This window comes from Elephas maximus, chromosome 13 (assembly GCF_024166365.1).
Source record: "Elephas maximus indicus isolate mEleMax1 chromosome 13, mEleMax1 primary haplotype, whole genome shotgun sequence".
In the NCBI taxonomy this organism is placed as follows: Eukaryota; Metazoa; Chordata; class Mammalia; order Proboscidea; family Elephantidae; genus Elephas; species Elephas maximus.
Window position 1 is genome coordinate 42,859,555 of NC_064831.1, and position 17,755 is coordinate 42,877,309.

The 17,755-nt window shown below is 37.6% G+C and overlaps 1 protein-coding gene across 19 annotated transcripts in view; it reads left to right on the plus strand.

The window, feature by feature from the left end:
- Positions 1-17,755, plus strand: part of INPP4B (inositol polyphosphate-4-phosphatase type II B) — a 976,853-nt gene that overhangs the window by 851,581 nt on the left and 107,517 nt on the right. For 17 of the 19 annotated variants that reach the window (XM_049905358.1, XM_049905352.1, XM_049905340.1 and 14 more), the window contains one exon: positions 1,487-1,646. In XM_049905358.1, the coding sequence (XP_049761315.1) occupies positions 1,487-1,646 (160 nt within the window). Of the gene's footprint in view, positions 1-1,486; positions 1,647-2,576; positions 2,597-2,629; positions 2,694-17,755 lie in introns of those variants that run through there. The other 2 variants (XM_049905355.1, XM_049905357.1) reach the window with 2 other exon arrangements.

The window sequence follows — 17,755 nt, forward strand, 5'->3', positions numbered from 1 at the left end:
TGTGGGGGAAAGCACCTAAACCCTTCTTGGTTCTTATGCCTAGACAGAGAGATGGGGAGTCAGTGCCTCCATTTAAATGATGTAGGAATAGGAGCAAGAAGAGAAGCGAAGGGTGGCAGGCTGCCGTCACGATAACTATCTTTTAAATTTGTATTTTAAAAAAGTTAATAGCATGTCATAAGAGTCAAATAATTTAGTTTCATGCACTACCATAAACAAAACTGGGAACTAATCAGAAATGAAACAATTAATGGCAAAGAAGCCCACTAAGTTGTAGGAGGCTCCTATAAGGAACTGCTTCCTAGGAAATAAGTGACCCAAAATGACCTACTATGTCAGCTGTACCATGTAATATTGAGTAGAGCTCCTCAGACCTGACACACATGGGGTCACCATCAGTTGGAATCCTCTCAACAACAACAGGTTTCTTTTGTGTTGTTATTTTGCTTCCCCCCAGTGGTTTTGATTGACTTGGTGGGATCCAGGTATCTGTATTTATATCTGCAGTTTAATATTCTATGTGTTTCTGATAAAGGTGGTCTGAAGACCATACTTTAAGAATTTCTAATGCAGCTGGTGGCCATCCTTTCAAAACTTTGGTGTTCCCATCAGCTTGAGACTAGAAGAACTAGATGGTGCCCAGCTACCACCAATGACTGCCCTGACAGGGAACAGAACAGAGTCTCTGACAGCAGGAGAAAAGTGGGGTGCAGAATTCAAATTCTAGTAAAAAGATCAGACTTAATGGCCTGACTGAGACTGGAGGAACCTCAGAAAACATGGCCCCCGGACTTTCTGTTAACTCAGAACTAAAACTGTTCTCAAAGCCAATTCTTCAGACAAAGAGTAGACTGGACTTTAAGACATAAAATGATACGAAGAGTGTGCTTTTTAGTTTAAGGAGATACACGAGATTAAATGGGCAGCTCCAACCCAGAGGGGAGATGAGAAGGCAGAAAGGGATAGGAGCTGACTGAATGGACACAGGAAATCCAGGGTGGAAAGGAGGAGTGTGCTGTCACACTACAGGGATAGCAACTAGGGTCACATAACAATATGTGTATACATTTTTTATGAGAAACTAACTTGAACTGTAAACTTTCACCTAAAACACTATATATAGAGATATATATAGCTTTCTTACTAAGGAAATGAAAATAAATGTCTCCAATTAAAAATGTCTTAATTTGTGTCTAATAATGGATTAATATTGTATTAAATGTTCATCATTTTTTTTTTAAGACAGAGTGGCAATAACGTACCGAATGAAAAAATTTACCACACTTAATTTTTGCTTTATGAAGAGAAAATTGATTCCTTCTGTATCCATAGTCTGGCCAAATTAATGGGAGTTCTACAGCTATTCACTCAGGCTGCGTTTAACTGGTTATTCCTCCTGGTGCTTCTCTAGAATGGATTCATCAGGCTTCTCGCCCTATCTTGTTGTTGCAATGCAAATGTATAGTGATACTAATACTCTCTTCAGGATAGGGTGTGGGCCAGTGTGGGGAAGAGCCTGAACTGCATTATTGCCATGGTGGATAAACTGATCGAAGGAGATGGTGAGAGTGAAGGCAGCGGCAGCAGCAGCAAAGATGGAGAAAAGGATCCTCTGCCAGCAGACACCATCACATCTCACCCAAGGGGTAAGGAATCATTTTCTCCCAATCATTGACTGAGTAAATAAAATGAAAATGTCACGATAAAATGAGATGGTAAAAGAAGAGTCAACAGGGCCGTTGATGAAAGTGCTGATAGCATCTTTTCCACTGCTTTGACTTGGATGATGGAAGGCTATTTATCAAAGGCATCACAGTTATGTTTTCAGAGCTGCTTGCAACACTCTTTTTTTTTTTTCTTTTGCTACATAAAAGCAGTGTTTTCTTTTAAAGGGCCTGACATACTTTAATCTGCATTTACACATTCCCCCCAAATTTTGTTAGGAAGAAAAACAAGCATCTGCCCTTAACCTTTGGAAACTTCGGAGAATATCAGGACACAATATCTCAAAATAATCCCTGAATAGAATGCAATATGATAGAATGCTTTTTGCTTCATTCTAAGGAATGTTTTTGGAATTATCTCAAAAACATATAAGAAAGTTTGACTCTGAGGAATATGCTTTTGCATTATTCCGATAACTTATATCCGTTGCCATTGAGTCTATTCCGATTCATAAAACAGAGTAGAACTGCCCCATACATAAGGTTTCCAAGGAGCGACTAGTGGGTTGGAACTGCTGACCTTTTGGTTAGCAGCCGAGTTCTTAACCACTAGTAAGACAAATATGCATATCTATGTTTGTGTGTGTGTGTACCCCAAACCAAAAAACATTGCCATCAAGCCAACCTGACTTACAGTGACCCTATAGGTCCGAGTAGAACTGCCCCATATATATATACATACACATGTGAGTGTACACGTATGTGTCTATAGATAGATACAGATAGATACTTTCAAATGTGTGGCTTATAAAAGGTTGACCAGCAAATATGATATGCAAATGAAATTTTAATTATGCTGTGTTCTTATAAATGCCAAATTAGAATGGATTTTTGTTATAATTTTCTTATTAGTTTGATGAATGTTGACAACAAAGACCAAGACGACGATCTGCATTTCTTTATAGGCATAGGAACTCCTGTTAGGGTTGTCCCAGTCCTTTGGCTATGGATCTTAAGTGTTAGCAGAAGGTAAACGGTTTTCTCCTATCCTCTTCTGAAATTCCTTTTTTCTTTTACTTAGAAAAATTAGTCATAAGAAAATATGGACTCATATAAATTTATGTTTTTCCAATTTGTTTTCGTGATTTTTCATTACTCACATTTTCATCAGGAGTTTTAATTATGTGAAACACCAATCTCTCATACTTGATTAACAGTTGAACCCTTCCTAAATCATATTTGTTAACTATGACTTTCCGAAGTTTTCCTATTGTAAGTGGCCCTTCTTCCTCTATAGTACATTTGTGATTTACTGACCAATTTACACCAATGTTCACACCTACTTGATTCAAGTGTATTTGGGGATTTTGTTTTTCTAATATCAATTTTATGAATTAATCAAGTCCAATTACATAAATGTACATGAATCAATATGAAAGCCTGTTATAGCTATGTCATAAAGAAATAGTATACTTCAATTTGCTTTAATTGGACATTTACTGATGACCAGGAATGAGCCACACACTGTGCTGGGCTCTAGACACTGAGGTAAGTAACCAGCCTGTTTTAGTGACTTATTCATCCATTATTTTTTTTAGCTTAAGTAAGGAATGCTGGATTTTACTGTATTTTTTGTTTGTTTCTTTCTTTTGATGTCCCCAAACTTCCTGACGAAGAGAACAAAGCTCGAAATACATGGAAAAATTACACATTTTATTCCTGTCTTGGAGCCCTGGTGGCACAGTGGTTAAGAGCTCAGCTGCTAATCAAAAGGTCGGCAATTCAAGTCCACCAGCCACTCCTGGGAAACCATATGGGGCACTTCTACTCTGTCCTAGGGGTTGCTATGAGTCAAAATTGACTGGAGGGCAACAGTTTTTTTTTTTTTTTTTTTAGTTCTTATTTTGCATTTTATCAGAGGATTGTATTTGCAGGGTGAAAAATTTTAAAAAGTAAAAATAGCAGATAATTTTAATAGATAAACCATCTATGAGAATTGATTCATCCCTTTCATTTGAATGGGAGGCATTACTTGGATATAGCCTAAAACCAGCTAGAAGTTGCTGCAAATGTAGAATTGACAGCTAGACCAGCTTTGTAGATGGTTATAGTCACGTGACGACATAGTGACCTCTCACTGATTTTCGTATTCTTATTATTTCATTCATTTATTATGCATGTTCATTTCATTCATTCTTTTCTGTGTTAAAAGAATTTTTAGCAGATAAGAGATTATTTGTGTACAATGAAATATTACTTTGCTCTGAAATTTATTTACTGGAGTAAATGTCAAGCAATTTCAAAGCCAAAGCTTTTGTTAACATTTTACCTATTAGACAATTGTATATTAAGTAAATGTTCTGAAGAGGATAATTGGTACATAAAAAAGATGCTTAACATATATAAATAGGTGTTTTACAAATGAATCTGTGCTCTGATGTACTCAGTGTATGCTATAGATGTTATTGCATATTTGGAGGGAATAGATTCGTTTGACCTATTTTATTATAGGTTCCTCTTAAATTTGGGGAAAAAAATTTCAGTTTCTACCATGAATTTTTTCACATAAAGCAATACGGTAAAGAAATTAATAATGGCTTTTTGACCAGCTAAAAGCAAAAAAAAAAAAAAACCTAAAATCATTCATTTACGTGACTATACCCAAACTATTTCTGATAAAGAGATTTAAGGTATGCATTCATTGATGCTATGTCATCCAATTTACTTGTATTTTTCATTTTATTAGGAAAATGATAATTCAAAAAAATTGTAAAAGAAAATAAAAGTATATATGACTTTTATTGTATCAACCAGACATAACCATTTTTAACATTTCCTGTGTGTAAATACACACAAACACATGTTTATTTTAACCAAACCAGAGTCCACATTATAAATATAGATGTGTTTTGATATCCGGCTTTTACATTTAACATTTATGTTATGAATATTTCCTCATACGCATTCCCTGAAAAATGCCATTACAATGACTGTAAACTTCTCCATCAAAAGAGAAACCACTATTTAAGGTATGTAATTATCCTAAATAATGCTGCAGTTAACACATAGACGTCTATAAACACATAAATCTTCTGACTACAGCTCACATATTTTCCCCTAAATTAGATTGCTATAGGTAGAATTACTAGGTCTGAGCTTGAAGTATGTTAAAAAAAAAAAAAATTATTTTGAAATAATTTTAGACTTAAGGAAACATTACAAAATTAGAGGAGAGGCTTGGTGTCTGTTTCTCATGCAGCTTTCCCTAGTGTTAACATCTTAAATAACCATAGAACACTTACCATAGCTAAGACAGTAACTTTGCACTACACTGTTGACTAAACTACAGGTTTTGTTTGGATATCCCAGTATTTCCACTAATGTCTTTTTTCTATTTGAGGATGTAATCCAGGGTCCTACATCGCATTTACTTGACATGTCTCCTTAGCAACTCTAGTCTGTGGCAATTCCTTAGTCATTCCTTATTTTTCTTGACCTTGACACTGTGAAGAGTGGTCAAGTATTTTGTAGAATGTCATTTAATTTTGGTTTGTCTGATTTTTTCTCATAATTAGACTGAGTTTATGGATTTTTGGAGCCTTGGTTAACAGCTACAGCTGCTAACCAAAAGGTAGGCAGTTAGAGTCTACCAGCTGCTTCTTGGAAACCCAGTGGGGCCGTTCTACTCTATCCTATAGGGTCGTTATAAGTCAGAATCGACTCAAAGGCAACAGGTTTGTTTGTTTGTTTGTTTTTATGAGTTTTTGGAAAGAATACCACACAGGTGACTTTTCCTTCCTATTGTATAATATCAGGCACTATATGATATCAACATGGCTTATTACTAGTAATATTAACCTTGATCACTTGGTGGTGATCTACCAGATCTCCCCACTGTCAAGTTGCTACTTTTCCCTTTCCGTGCTCCATTGTTTTTTTCAGAGTCACTAAGCCCAGCTCAGATTTAAGAGAAAGAGAATTGTGCTCCATCTCCTGGAGGGAGGGGTGTCAAGGAATCTGTGGGCACGTGTTAAAACCACCACCAAACCAAACCCAACCCGCTGCCATCCAGTCAATTCTGACTCATAACAACCCTATAGGACAGAGTAGAACCACCCTATAGGGATTCCAAGCAGTGGCTGGTAGATTTGAACTGCCGACCTTTTGGTTAGCAGCTAAGCTCTTAAACACAGTGCCACCAGGGCTCCAAAACCACCATAAACCAAAAACCAAACCCACTGCCGTCGAGTCGATTCTGCGAGTCAATTCTGACTCCTAGCGACCCTGTAGGACAGAGTAGAACTGCCCCATAGAGTTTCCAAGGAGCGCCTGCTGGATTCGAACTGCTGACCTCTTGGTTAGCAGCCATAGCACTTAACCACTATGCCACCAAGGTGTCCAAAAACCACATAGTAAATAATAAATGTTTGAAGGGAGGTGTTTTAAAGCTTTGCAAATATCCTGTTTCTCCTTAAAAGTTTCACCCACTAATTATAGCATTCATCAGTCGATCTTGCCTCTGACAGTCGTTGCAGTAGTATTCTAATAGTGATTTTCTATTTCCCACATTCCTTCTGCATTTATTAATTGGAATTACTTCATAAGCGGGAGCTGTTCCTTCTCTCCCATTTATTTATCTATATAATCATTTGTTTATATCTATGTGGACTCATAGATACTTCCTTGGTTTATATCCAATACTATTATTATTTATTTTGTTGCTCAGTTTTTTCCAGCTTGGGCCACTGGGGCACTTTCAGGTTGGCTTCTGTGTCCTTTTGAAATGTTCCCCTCCTACACCCCAGCCCACACTCCTTTTTTTTAGCACTTCCTTACTTCCTGGCACCACAAGGCACTCCAGGCTTATCATGTGTATTTTCTGCCCCAGCCCTAGGATCAGCTACTTTCTGAGGATCCCTGGTTCCTTTTATTGAAGAATAGCATTTAGAAACCAATATCTGCCTGGACATGAACATTTTGATGGCTCTTTTAAATAATAGTCTCACTAACAGTATATATAAGCATCCTTCTAACTACAAGTCTTCCCAACCTTCAATATTTTTGTTGATTTTATGCCAGGTTGGATAAAAAATGTCATATTATAATTAAGGGTTATTGGTGAAGTTGGACATTGAATAGCCTTTTATTATATTTCAAAATATTATTTTTATAATAAAACCATTTCTTCAGTACCCCCAAATTTATTCCCAGCCCATAACTGGGGTAGAAAAGCAATTTAACACTTTTATTTTTAAAAATTAATTAATCAATTGAATTTATTGATTAATTGGCATCATCTAGAATTTATTGCAATGTATGATGGGGTAAATACTAATTAAAAAAAAATTGCTGTCGAGTTGATTCCAACTCATAAGCGACCCTATTGAACAGAGTAGAACCGCCCCATAGGGTTTCCAAGAAGCACCTGGAGGGTTCGAACTGCCCACCTTTTGGTTAGCAGCCAAGCTGTTAATAGGCATTAGTATTTTTACAAAGTCACTAGTGATACTTTCTTTTATGTTGTATCACTTGTGGGGTTTTTTCTTTTCTTTTTCTTTCTTTCTTTCTTCTTCTTTATATTAAGTTCTTTAAAATTTTAATCTACTTCTGGAATTTTCATTCTGTTTTATATGGTTTGGAGTATTATATTTTATATTGTGACACATTTTAAAATCTCATAGGGTAAGATACCCCTAGGAGAGTCTATTTTCTTTCCTCATCACCGTCCATTATTTTCACATTTTACCTATAATTTGAGTTTTTTTTTTTTTTTGCTAGAGTATGTTTAACGTGGTTAAACAATGGTCTTCCAAATTGTTGCTCCCTTTATCGTGTTTTATGTTCCATATATATAAGGAGCCCTAGTGATGTAGTCGTTAAGAGCTCTGGCTACCGACCAAAAGGTGAACAGTTTGAATCCACCAGCTGCTCCTTGGAAACCTTATGGGGCAGTTCTACTCTGTACTAGGGAGTCGCTATGAGTCAGAATTGACTCGAGGGCAATGAGTTTATAATCTATATACATCACTCTTTTCTAGTTTCAGATTTTCTTTTTAAAATATATTACTAATTATGCTTTTAATCTGTAGTTGGGAATGTTTTTGGTTTTGTTTTTGTTTGTTGGTTGGTTGGTTTAGGTCCAGGGTCTTAAAATATATCTTTTTATTGATTTCATAAATTTCTCTATAGAACACAAGTAGTTCTGAAAGAATTGAGATTTTCCTTTACTCCTCTGAACAGAAATAACGAAATCACTGTTCCAAACTTACATGGCTTATAAATATTTATGTTTTCTTAATGAACCAAGAAGTGTCATTTGTTTTTCAGTACACTTAAATGCATTTATGAAGCATCTACTGTATGTATAACACCACCTGCCTTCAATGTCCTAGTAAATTAGGAACTTAAGAATAAAATCATTGGATGTTAAAATCTTAGATTTTGATGTGACCTTAAAGATCACGAAGTTAAACCTCCTAAATTATGTTAAGAAGCCTGCCTAGAATAATTCTGCCAAATTGCACCTACCCTGTGATGAACACCTCCAGTGACAGAAAGCAGGTTTATTTTCTAGAGCCTATGCTCCAGATGTTGATTCAGATCTATTTCCTTTAATTTCACCCACTTGCCGAGATCTAATCCTTTGCAAACAAAAGAGCAAGTTTACTTTCTTTTTCCACTTATAACCTAGCTTTTATCTGAAAACCACCTTCATGTCATTTTTGAGTTGTTACTTTGTAGGTCACTTTTTTCAAAGTAATAGCTTTAATCACTTCCAGTAGTTGCTTTTCTTTGAGCCATTTCTAGTTTGTCTAGTTGTGGTTCCCAGAAACACGCACAGTGATCCCAACGTAGTACCATTATTAGTAAGTGAAAACCACAGGACCACTTCCCTACTTTTAGGTCATATTTCTCCATTCATGACATCTAAGCCCACTTAGTTATTTTAATAGCCAGATTTTACTACCAACTCCATTGATAGCCACAGCCTTGCTAAATTTGACTCACCCTTCAGACTCCTCAAGGTTCAAGAAACATTTAAGCATCACTATGGGTACTAGGATGTGCTAGATGGAGCCCTGGTGGCGCAGTGGTTAAGAGCTTGGCTGCTAACCAAAAGGTCGGCAGTTCGAATTCACCAGCTGCTCCTTGGAAACCCTATAGAGCAGTTCTACTCTGTCTTATAGGGTTGATATGAGTCTGAATCAACTCCACAGCAGCAGGTATTTTTTAGATGTGCTAGACCAGTCCCTAAGTGGCACAAATGGTTTGCTCTTGGCTACTAACAGAAAGACTGGTGATTTGAACCCGCCCAGCAGCACCATGGGAAAAAGGCCTGGCAATTTGCTTCCATAAGGATTTTTCTACAAACAGTTCTACTTTGTAACGTATGGGGTCACCATGAATCATTCCAACTAAACTGCAATGGGATTTTTTATGTATTAGGCATTATGAAATCTTAGGGGCACAAGGATAATTAAGAAACAATCTATCTCAATTCTATTGGGAGAGGTGAATGTTTACCACATGACTGGAGTGTAATACATTTTTGAGTAAACTCTATTAGAATTTCTTTCATTCATCATAACTACCGTCCTACTCAGGTTTATTACACTCACATTTTATAAACATTTCTGGTCCATGCCTAGAAGTAATCAATAAAAATGATGGGAAAACAGAGCTAAGTAGAGATCCTTGAAGCACATCACTAAAAAGAACTGTGTGCCTTGAAATACACTTGCTAATCCTTACCCTTTGGGGATGTGTGTCTGTCCAGCTATGTATCCGCCCATTCCTGTTATTGCATGGTCTGTATTTCTCTGTCTTTTACAAGAGTATCATGCCATGCCCTATGTCATCGAATGTATTTTCTCGATCTGCAAGCTATGCTGTTGTTGTTCATTGCCTTCTAGTTGGCTCTGACTCATGGTGACCCCATGTACAACAGAACAAAATGCGTCCTGTTTCTACACCATCTTCATGATCATTGGTATGCCTGAGTCCATTGATGTGGCCTCCTTTGTATATTCCAAGCAGCTTCCAACGTAAGGGGCTTATCTTCCAGCAGTATATCGGACAATATTACGTTGTGATCCATAGGGTTTGCTAATTTTCAGAAATAGATCTCCAGGCCTTTCTTCCTAGTCTGTCTTAGTCTGGAAGCTACACTGAAACCTATCCACCATGTGTGACCCTGCTAGTATTTGAAATATCGGTGGCATAGCTTCCAACAGCATAGCAACATACAAGCCACTACAGTATGACAAACTCATAGATGGGTGATGGTACCAATATATAAACTCTGTCAAAAATCGGAATTCCTGTAATAAAGTTTTTCATAATGAGCCCGTGCTGGCTTCATGTTAGCACTGCTTTCTCTGGCAGAGATGTTAAAAATCAATGCACAGCATAGAATTAGCTCACTTATCACTGGTTAGAATTTGTTTCTAGTTTGTTCGTACTCATGTGTTTTCCTCTTTCGTAATTCTTTTTTAACTTATAAGGCCAATTTCACATTTCCTTCTAGGAGCTGAGAAATCACTATTTTTCCTGAATCTTTTACCTTATTTCTGGTAGCCTCCAGCTAACATAATTCTCTGATCGTTACCAGGGATTTACCCACAATTTATGACCAGTTACCAGTAGCCTGCTAACGCCAAAGATTAGGCATCAGAAAAATTCACTCCAATCTCTAAAAAGAAACAAAGACATGGTTTTTACAAGTCAGTCCTCTTTTCCCATCTTTTATTTTTAGTTACCAAGGCTCTCTGCCTAATATGCTTGAAATAATTAGGGACCTAATTAATTAATGCAATTAATTATATGGGAACTCTCTGTACTTTCTGCAAACTTAAAACTGCTTTAAAAAATAAAATCTACTAAAAAAAAATAGTTAGCAAGACTCTGAAAAGGTATCAAATGATTCCAGGTTTATGGAAATAGTTTTAGATTTCAAGTATATGGGGCAGGGGAGGATAAAAATGACTATGATGGGTCAAGAGGGACATCATGAAAGAAAGGAAAAAGCTTTTTTACTACTCTTTGAACACATGGTTCCACATTTTTATTTTTCACTGAGTTCAGATTGTGTCACCAGTCCTGCCACAGACTAGTTGTCTCCTTTGCGTGTTCCCACCACAGGCTATTAGACCCTTTCCCAGCATTATCACAAAGGGAGCGGCAAGCATCAAGGTCCATAGACATCATGAGGGATAACATGAATGAGTCAAAATAGATGGAAACAAGGGCAAACATGGAAAGATATGTCCCATTGAAAGGGACTACCATTCCAGCTCCAACCAGTTATTCCATGGAGGAATGTGGACCTAAAGCTACCATTTCTTCTGATTTTTTCTCAGATAAATCTAATTTTTTATGTGAAACATTTAAGTTTTTCAAAGGTCAATAACTGATTCACAAACTTGTTAAAACACTAGGAAGGCCAAATAAAATACATTTGCAGGCCAAATAAGGCTAGCCTATGGGCCACTATTTTGAAACTTCTATAAAGGTTATTTTAAATGTCATCCGCCTTACTAGACTTAGATCTGTGAGAAAATATGCCAAGTTTTTGTGATTTGTTCTTGAATCTCCAGAGCCTAACATAATCCTTAGCAAATAGTAAAGAGAAACTAATTGCCACCGAGTTAACACTGATTCCTAGCAGCCCCCAATATTGAGGCATAAAGGCCTAATCACCTTGACCTATAACTGCTACCCTACAAGAAATGCTTAGGCAGTTTTCTTGATATTCTTCACTGAATTTCTTTAATATATGTCCACATTCACATTGTAATGAGTTCAAGGGCGTTAGGGACTGATCAAAGAAAGAGATAAGACCACAAGATAGCAGTGTTGCTCAGCAAGCTGTGTGTTAGGGCTGATGTGTTGACAGCCCCATGGAAGATTCCCCACAGCAGAAGAACTTCCAGAATCAGTGGTTCAGGAAGAAGGGGAAGAGGTTCCAGAAACTCCAGCAGAAGAGAAGGAAGCAGGGAAGTTTACATGTTCTTACAGGATGTTCTTTTGCAGCAAGCCAGAGAACCCTGAAGGATAGACACAGCTAGGGGTCCTTACAGCTACAGGGTTTTACCTGATCTATGGCTAACTGATGCTAGGTGCAGTTTTGCTGGGTATATATAACAGGTAGATTCTAAGCAACTAAAAATCTGCCATTTTTGGCTTTTGCAGGGGTTTCTATAAAGATGTAAACAACATAGGACCAATTCACAGAGGCCATCTTTGGCTCATTTATATAACATCCAAACACATGCACAAAGGTACCAATGTTCTCAGCACATAAACTCAAAAAAAAAAAAAAAAAATTTTTTTTTTTTTAAACTCAACATTAGGCAATTATTTCAGTGGTTTTACAATACATAACAAGTCTGGGTTTTTGTTTGTGTTTGTGTGTTTGTTTTTGTAAAGTACAAAGATATAAGCAGAAAGCATCAGTTTCCATTCTAAAGGCTTAAATATTAATATTCCTGAAGGCCAGAATTTTGACACACAAATGTTTGGAATTTCATTGGGAAGGAAACACCAGTGAACCAGGCTTTTAAAACTAATGGTTCAGCAAGTGAAACAACTTTTAAAGTACGTACACTTACTAGTTAAAACAAAAAATCATAAATAAATAATCAAAAGATCCTGTAGGAATTTTATTATAAACTTAGAATTCAAATAATAATTTTATATTTTGATACTTTTGAATGTCCAGTCTTATCAGAAAACTACTGTTTTTTCCCTTCAAAATTGTGCAATAAATATGATATAACAAAGCAACTCTTTTTTGCTTTTGCCAGGATACTTGGCAGGTCCACCATTTGCTACTTACTTGGCTACATGACTTTTGGCAGTTCACTTAAATTTTCTAGACCTCACTTTCTTTGTCAGTAAAATAAAGATCATCTGCAAATGTGTTAAGTTCTCTCCATTTATAATGTTTTATGGTAGTAAAATTCATCCTAGATGATTAGAAGTGATTTTACTTTTTCCTTTCAGTCATCCAGCATATTTTAATTGAGGACCTACTATGTGCCAGGCACTATTCTAGACACTGGGCCTACATCAATGAACAAAACAGATAAAAATTACCTGCCCTCCTGAAATTTATCTTCTAGCAGGGGAGAGACATTAAAAAAAAATTACATAAGAAAAGGTGATAACATAGTACGTCAATGGTGACAAATGCTGTTTGAGCAGAGAGAGAGGGTTTTGGAGTACTGGTGGAGGGCAGGGATTGCAATTTAGCAGCGTGGTCAACGTCGGTTTCGTTGAGAAATTATATCTGTGCAAAGACAGGAAGAATGTAAGGGACTGAGCCATGTGAATATCTGGGGGAAGGATATATTGGAAGTAGAAAATACCTGGTGCAAAGTCTCTGAGAGAGAAGTGTGTCTGCCATGTCCAAAGAATAGCAAGGAAGCTGGTTTGATTTGAAAAGAGTAAGTGAAGAGAACACATGAACTAGGGAAAAAGACCGTGTAAGGCCTTTTATTGACTTTGACATATACTCTGAGAAAATTGGAGAAAAGTTGGAGGATTTTGCACAGAGGATTAACCTAATTTGCCTTAGGTTTTAACACATTGGCTTTTGTGTTGGAATTAGGCTATAGGTGGAAAGGATAGAACCAGGTATAGACCTGTTAGGAAAAAAAAAAAAAAATTTTTTTTTTTTTTTTTAGTCTAATGTAATTATCTAGGTGAGACATGATGGCTGCTTGGACTAAGAAGGCAGAGGGTTTTACACAGAGGATTTGCCTAATTTGACTTACATTTTAACACATTGGCTGTTGTGTTAAAATAGTAGACAGGTGAAAAGGTTAGAACCAGGTGTACACCAGTGAGATATGATGGTGGCTTGGACTAAGAAGGTGGTAGTGGAGGTGATGAAAAGTAGTCAGTTTCTAGATATGTTTTAAAGGTATTGCTAACTGGGCTTTCTTATGGTTTAGGTGGGGGAATGAGAGAAAAGGAAGAGTAGAGAATGAATCAGAGTTTTTTGACCTGGGCAACTGGTAGGATTGGGTGGCCATATACTAAGTTGTGGAAGACTCTGGATAGAGCAGGTTTGATGATAATTATGGGAGCCCATTTTGAACATGTGAAGTTTGATATGCTTAGTATACATTTATATGGAAATGCCAAATATGTGGTTGGATATAAGAATACAGATTTCAGGAGAGAAGTTCAGGCTGAAGATATAAATTTGGAAATTGTCAGCATATACTTGAAGCTGTGAGACTGAATAATATCAACAAGGGACTGAATGTACAGATAAAGGAGAATTGGCCTGTAGACTATACCTGGGCATAATTAAGTGTTAGTAGGTCAGAAAGAGGAGAACTGGTAGCATATAGTGATTAAATGCTATGGCTGCTAACCAAAAGGCTAGCAGTTCAGATCCACCAGCCACTTCTTGGAAACCCTATGGTGCAGTTATACTCTGTCCTATAGGGTTGCTATGAGTCAGAATGGACTTGGCAGCAAGGTTTTGGTTTTTTTGGTTTAGATCAGAAGTAAGTGGAGGAATCAGCAAGGGAGTTGGATAAGCAATGGCCATAGTAGTAGGAGAAATACCAAGAGAATATGATATCCTGAAACCAGGATTATAGAGACTTTCCAGGAGGGTGTGATCAACATGCTTAATGCCAGTGATAGGTCAAATAAAATGAGGACTGAGAAGTGACTCTGTTTAGCAATGTGGAAATCATTGACGACACTGACAAGAGTCGCTTTACTAGAGCGAGTAGGGATTGTAACTCAGTGGAGTGGGTGAAAAGGAAAAGAAAGAGGAAGAAAAGGGACTTGGAGACAGCATGTACAGACAACTCTGTTGAGGAGTTTCACTGACAGGAGGCAGAGAAATAGGATAAAATTTGTCAAGGGAAGTAGAGTCAAGACATGGTGCTTTTTTTTTTTTTCTATTTAAGATGGAGAGGTAATAGCATGTGTTGTGTGCTGATGGGAATGATCAAGTAAAAAAAGGAAATGTTGATAATAGTGAAGGGACAGTGTTGCTGGAGTGACGCTTAAGTAGGTAAAAGGGGATATGATCTGGTATACAGAGAGAGGAGCTGACCTTATCTGGAGAAGAAAAGACTTCATCCTAAGAAATAGAAGAGCATAAAGAACAAGTGCTGGTAGGTGGGTAGATGTGGGTGCACCATGTGCTCATAGTCCATTCTGACTCATAGCGACCTTATAGGACAGAGTAGAACTGCCCCATAGGATTTCCAAAGAGTGGCTGGTGGATTCGAACTGCCAACCTTTTGGTTAGCAGCTGAGCTCTTTACCACTGTGCCACTAATGGCTAATATTTGTTGGTTGCTTCTTGTTGTTGTGGTCTAGTTGACTCCAACTCTCAGTGACTACAAGTAGAGCAGAAGAAACGTTGCCTGGTCCTGTACCATCTTCATGATCATTGATATGTTGAGTTCATTGTTGTGGCTATTATGTCAATTCAGTTCATTGAGGTTTTCCCTCATTTTGATTGCCTAATTGTTTTTTTAATTGTTTTAATATGTGCTAAAATCTGTTGAAAAATACAGCCTATATTAATTGCCTATATTTAATTCTCACAACACTCATAGGAGGTAATTCCACACAATTAATGGATAAAAGGAGTCTTTGAATGGTGCAAACAATTAAGTGCTCAACTACTAGCCAAAAGGCTTGTGGTTCAAACCCACCAGAGGTACCTCAAGGGACCAGCCTAGTGATCTGCTACTGAAAGGTCACGGCTTTGAAAACCCTAAGTGGCAGTTCTATTCTACTCACACAGCATCACCATGAGTCAGAATCAACTTGATAGCAACTAACAACAATAGATCAAGAAGAAGAGGATAGAAATAATTTGCACACCATCACACGTGGTCCAGTAGCAGAGGCCAGGTTCTGACTCTGATGGTCTGACTCAAGAGTCAGCTCTCTTAACTGCTATTCTTCACAGTTTCTGTTCTCTCCAGGCAATAGCATCTCTAATCTTACTCTGTACAGATAATTTTTCACTATCATGCCTTTAGCAAAATGTTAAGTTTTGTCAGATAGGAATTAGTCATCTTATGAGATAACTTCATGAAAATCCATCCCATATGTATTTCTTAAAGGTTTACTGTGGAGTGGAGCCATTTATAGAACTTAAGAATTGCATGTAGTCATAATTAAACTTGCAAATTTACTTGCCCATAAATATGGCGACACTTGTGCCCATAGAGAAACTGGAATAGGGGGAGGAAAAGCAAGACTCAACTCTCCCATCTGGAGACTTTAGGGCATATAATTATTGAATGGAATGGCCTGAGAAATGTACTGTTTACATTGTGTTCTGTTTGTTTACTTCCCTGCTTACTCAGCACTTACAGGTTAAATCTACAGACATGTGGCTCTATTGTATTTGTAGAAATCAAAACACTAGTGGACTGTATTCGACTGGCCTTGAACACTACTAAGAAACTACTACACTCTCCTCATTCACTTCAGGGTAGAAATGCATCACCTGTTCTCTTCTCTGGACGCCTGTACTCTAACCAGCCTTCAGTCAACTCAGTAAACTCTTCACTCCACTGCCTCTTCTCAACCTTAGGTATGGGACAAAATTTAAATGACACGAGCTGTCTGAAGCAGACAGTGATGTCAGGTTGCTCAGTGGCTTACTGCCTGAGCATCCTCTTCTTAAATACCCAGCTTATTTGTAAGACAAAGTCCTGAGGTTACAATTTTTTTTTTTTTTTAAAGCTGAAAGGCAAAATAAACTCAATGAATGGGTGTGGGATTCTTCCAGGCCAGTATAACTCAAATTCAAAACTTCTGTGCTACAACAAATACGGGGCTTGTTTGATTAATGGATTTAGTTCCTGGAAACTGTCTTAGCAGTATTTACTTAAAGCTTTCTACTTTGGGCAATGAAACGAGAAGTTTAACCAGGATATCATTTGATGCATTTCCTTTGCTATTTTTCTAAGGGCAAAACTGGAAAGTTTTATGACACTGCATTCTCAGGCTGGCAGGGTTTAAACAAACAAGGTTCCCTTGACATGAGAAAAGGTTGCCTTTGTTTTTCTCGTAGCAGTTTGCCTTGAGTTGGGCAGTGCACTCATTTCTAATACAGCTGGAAAGTGCTAAGATTCATTGTTTACCTTGGATCATAGGCCAGTGGCACCAAGGTGGTTATACCTTAAGACACATGTTTATCTTGTGTTTGACTCTTCTTGGAGTCTTTAAGGCCACTTTGTGGTAGAGGGAATGGAAGGTGCAGGATTCATGTGCTACCTCCTTCCAGGGTTACAAAAACATTGCTTCCCTTTGTCCTACCATATACCCATTGTTTCTAGATTGGGTCTTGCTTCTTAGCCTTTGGCTCTCTGCTCATACATACTCTGCACCATCCTGTTTCTCTCCCCTCTCCTACCTCCCCCATTCCCTACACTTACTATGGTGACTGCCCAAATGTACTTTTCCATCAGTATAATTTCATGACTTCTGGCTTTTCTTAGTATGTAGTCTCCAGAGAAGAAAAACCAGTGATATATATATATATATATAAAATGTGTTTATGTATACACACACACACACACACACACACATACACATAGAAAGAGAGAGAGAGCTATTTACTTCAAGGAAATGGCTTATGCAATTGTGGGGGCTGGAAAATCCCAAATCTGTAGGTCAGGTAGCAGGGTGGAGACCTCTGCTGGCTCAAGGGATTGTGGGGGTCTGGCAAAACTAAAATCTGCAGGCCAGGTAACAGGCTGGATACTTTTGCAGGCTAACATCCCAAGATCCCTAAGTCAAGCAACAAGAAGAGTATAGGGTCAAAAGAGAGAGAGAAAGAGCTCTGCTACAACATTTATTTATATTCTGGAGGCAGAACATACCCCCAAGGCAACTCTCCTTTCAACTGATTGATCGATCCCATCATGGAAGGTGATTACATTACACTATGGAACAGCAACCAGTCCACAGTCTGCCAAACCACTGCCTAGCCAAGTGACTCAGAAAATTAACCACTACATGGCTCAATGTTTACTTCTACTTCAATTTTGCCTTTTCCAAGTCCTCGAGTCAGCTTAGCCCTTTCCCTCTTC